At 47.8% G+C, this 3645-nt stretch overlaps 1 protein-coding gene across 1 annotated transcript; it reads left to right on the top strand.

Annotated features, from left to right (window-relative positions):
• Nucleotides 1–1089: 1089 nt before the first annotated feature.
• LOC123108466 (uncharacterized) lies at nt 1090–3084 on the top strand. Its single transcript, XM_044530248.1, has 3 exons — nt 1090–2265; nt 2373–2567; nt 2683–3084. Exons 1-3 carry the CDS (start codon nt 1204–1206, stop codon nt 2965–2967), a joined length of 1542 nt encoding a protein of 513 aa, XP_044386183.1. The 5' UTR covers nt 1090–1203; the 3' UTR covers nt 2968–3084.
• The last annotated feature ends 561 nt before the right edge of the window (nt 3085–3645 follow it).

Genomic DNA, 3645 nt, shown 5'->3' with positions numbered 1-3645 from the left:
TGATAACTCACACATCACAGACCTGATAACTTATATTCCCCACTTCTGGTAACTTTGGCGACGATGATGAGGGGTGGGGGAGGGATGTTGGAAAAAAGTAGTTGAATACCACCCTCCCCCGGTAATTCCTGTATAGTTATCATGGTAATATAAGCACCGTAGACCTGATAACTTAGGTACAAACATCACGGTAACTTTAGACCCGAATAAAAAGTTGTTGAAACATACCCCAGTTACTTCTATGCAAATAGCACGGTAATATATGCATCGCAGACCTGGTGACTTAGGTACAAATACCACAATAACGTTGACCCGGGGGAAAGGATTCGTTGAAAACACACCCCCGGTCACTTCTGCATAAATAACATGTTAACATACATATAACATAAATGATAACTTACGGTAACTTTTGTCAAAAAAAGTGATCAAAACATACCAACATGAAATCTAGTTTCGAAGTTGTCGTCACGATGGATTTTTTTATGTGAAAACGATTTTTCAGTCAGAAACAACAGTTTGAGCTATAAAACATTTTATAGTTTCGAAATAGTGAGAATCTACAATGACATCAGCTTTCCTGTGCTATCGTGCATTTGCATGTGGAGAGAATATTGGAGGAGCCATTTTTATACCCTGGCAATTTCTATATAAACAGGATGGTAACTGACGTACCAGAGATGTGATAACTTATTTAGCCTGGGTCTGGTAACTTTTGACCCAGATTTTTTTTCGACGAAACATAACAACATGGGATCTAGTTTCGAAGGTCTCGTCGTGACGAATCTTTTATGTGAAGACGTTTTTTCAATCGGGACGACGGTTTGAGCTACAAAACATTTTGATTTTCGAAATAAAAGGAAATCTAGGATGACATCATCAATTTTGTTTTTTTTCTGCATGCATGCATATATGTGGTAAAAGGGAGGTGGAGTTTAAGTGAAAGAACTAGGCTGCAGACACTCGATGCATCAATACTCAATACTCGATTGATCATCCGCATCTATCGCTAAATTCCTGCCGTCCGAAAGTTAGTCACGTCCTAATTAATAATAATGTAAGATTCCGTCGTGCACAAACTTACCGATGGAAATCGACCCCAACTCCGGTTCGTATTCCCAGGCCGATCGATCCTTCTACTAGTGCTCGCTTTCGTCGTCGTCACTTCCCCAAACCAGAAATTTCTCTCTCGCGCGCACCGCATGCATGCAATCGCGTTGCAGTATTAGGGTTTCCAGCGAGCTAGCCATGGAGGACAGCGGATCAGCCGACCGCATCAGCTCCCTCCCGGACGATCTGCTCCACCTGGTCCTCCTCCGCCTCGGGTGCGCACGCGACGCCGCGCGCACCTGCGTCCTCTCCCGCCGCTGGCCCCGCGTCTGCGCCGGCCTCCCCAAGCCCGAGCTCGACGTCACCCTCCACTACGTCCCGCTCGACTGGCTCGAGGGAGCGCTTCGCCGCGTCGCCGGCCCCGGGGTGCGCCTCCTCGACATCTGCGTCGCCCTCGGGCCGCAAGACGGCAGCAGGGTGCGATTCGGCCCCCCAGTCGGGCCGCAAGACGGCAGCAGGGCGCGGTTCGTGCCGCCCGTAGTGCCGCAAGACGGCAGCAGGCCACGGTTCGTCCCACCCGTCGTGCCGCAAGACGGTAGCACGCCGCCGTTCGTCCCACCCGTCGGGCCGCAAGACCGCTACAGGCCACGTTTGGTCGTCGACCGTTGGTCGCCACGGTACGTTGCTGGCACCATCGTCTCAGCGGCGCTGCGCGCCGCCGCAGCGCTCGCGCCGGTGGAGCTCCGCTTCATGCTCACGCAGACGCGGGTCCCTTGTCTCGTAGGGCTGCCCCGCTTTCTCCGCGCCACCTCGATGGAGCTGCACGGGCTGGACCTCCGCTTGCAAACCTCACAGGCCGGCGCCGGGTTCCCGTTGCTCGAGAGGCTGACCCTCTCCGGCTGCAACGTCGACCTCGGGGTCATGATCCCCAACTGCCCGCGCCTGCAGGTGCTCACGGTGGACGACTTCACCGTCCGCTCGACGTCGCTGCAAGGGCTCCTCGTGAACCGTATGAAGGAGATGAGAGGCCGCGCAGAGGCATGCGCGCTTAGGCAATTGACGGCGTTGTCCTCCTTCCTGGACGGCGGCGAGCATAGCTGGTCCTGCTCGTATCCCGAGGTGACTCATGGGCTTGGTCTTTGGGGCCTCTTGGAGCTGGGCTTGAAGACATCAAAGAGACAAGGAGAGGAGGTCTTGTCCCTGCACATGTGTGCCCAAGTACGTCTCCTGTCATCTTTTGCTCAGTCTACAATTACCCCAATTTATTAGTTTGTCTTAAAAGAACAGCTTATTAGTGATGGATATCTTGCCGAATTATTATGCAGGATTCATTGAGTTTTCGAGGTGCAGAGCGCGGATTTGTGGCAGAGATAGGTAAACATGTGGTCACCCAATTCTCTACTTTGAATCTGCATCTCACAACAATGGGGCATGCATTTGGAGCATTTGTGTTGTGTCTCCTTCGCATGCAGCGTCTTAGCGAGATACAAAACTTTAACATCGTTGTATCGAGATCTGAGGTAATTAATAATCACCCTGCTGCTTATATATTTGTAATACATATGGTACCCATGCAATAAAATTTTAAGGGGAGAATCCATAATACATTGATGTGATTCACATTTATTATTGTAGGTGAAAGAAACATGCCCACTAAATTGTCCTTGTGATGGCCCAAAGGGCTGGAGATCCCAAACTTTCTCCTTGAATCTTCGAAAAGTGAAAATTGAAGGCTTCAAAGGGGAGAATCATGAGTTAGATTTCTTGAAAGTGGTACTTAGATGCTCGCCAATGCTTAAAAGTGTGACTGTGAAGCTGCCAGATCAGGACATGCCCAGAGATGATTGGTGCACAAAAATATACAATATTTTTGGAGAGTATCCATATGTGGAAGGCAACATTGATCTTATCTCTGGTTAGTAGGGCTTCTGCTTGCATGATTAGGATATATGTCTAGACGGAACAATTACTTTTACCTTTTGCATGACTAACATGTTCCTAGATGCGGCAACTACATTTATGTAATTATTATATGTTTGTACGGGACTGAATCCTAAACTCATGCTTGATAACCGAATGGCAGGACATCCGCCTTTTCGTCAAAAAGATCAAGAAAAAAATTCATGCTTGATCAGTGTTATCCTTGTGCGTGTGTTTTATGTTCTTTTGAGTGTCACTCTTCACTCATGTTATCATTGTTCTATTGATGATCAATGTATTTTTGATGTATTTCTCTCTAACAGTAGCGCGTTTTGGCTAAAAGGTGGTACTAATCAATGTATTTTTTATGTATATTTTTACATGTCTACACAATCTCTTTCGAAGTATCGAGGTTTCGGACGAAAATTCATATGTTATAAAAGCATTTCATTTAGTACCGGCTCTAAGGCTATGAACCGGTACCAGAGTTTTTTAGTTGATTCTTTCTGCATCTGTTTTTTAGTCCCACCTCGCCATGCGAGACGCACTCGCAGCGGTTTATAAGCCCTGAGTGCAGAAACGATGAAGGAGAGACGCAATGCTCACCTACATGTTGCTTAATTAGCTTCAGGCCTTGAAATGGTGTAGACCGCACGGAGGTATGTGTAGTTTCTCAAG

The sequence above is a fragment of the Triticum aestivum genome, chromosome 5A (assembly GCF_018294505.1).
Source record: "Triticum aestivum cultivar Chinese Spring chromosome 5A, IWGSC CS RefSeq v2.1, whole genome shotgun sequence".
Classification (NCBI taxonomy): Eukaryota; Viridiplantae; Streptophyta; class Magnoliopsida; order Poales; family Poaceae; genus Triticum; species Triticum aestivum.
Note: the sequence above shows the minus strand (reverse complement) of the source record. Positions and strands in the feature narration are given on the sequence as shown.

Excerpts from the sequence above, each read along its gene's own strand:
- LOC123108466 (XM_044530248.1), top strand. The coding sequence starts at position 1,204 with ATGCAATCGCGTTGCAGTATTAGGGTTTCCAGCGAGCTAGCCATGGAG. Across the intron at positions 2,266-2,372 it reads CCCTGCACATGTGTGCCCAA|GATTCATTGAGTTTTCGAGG; the intron begins GTACGTCTCCTG and ends ATTATTATGCAG. Across the intron at positions 2,568-2,682 it reads TCGTTGTATCGAGATCTGAG|GTGAAAGAAACATGCCCACT; the intron begins GTAATTAATAAT and ends TTATTATTGTAG.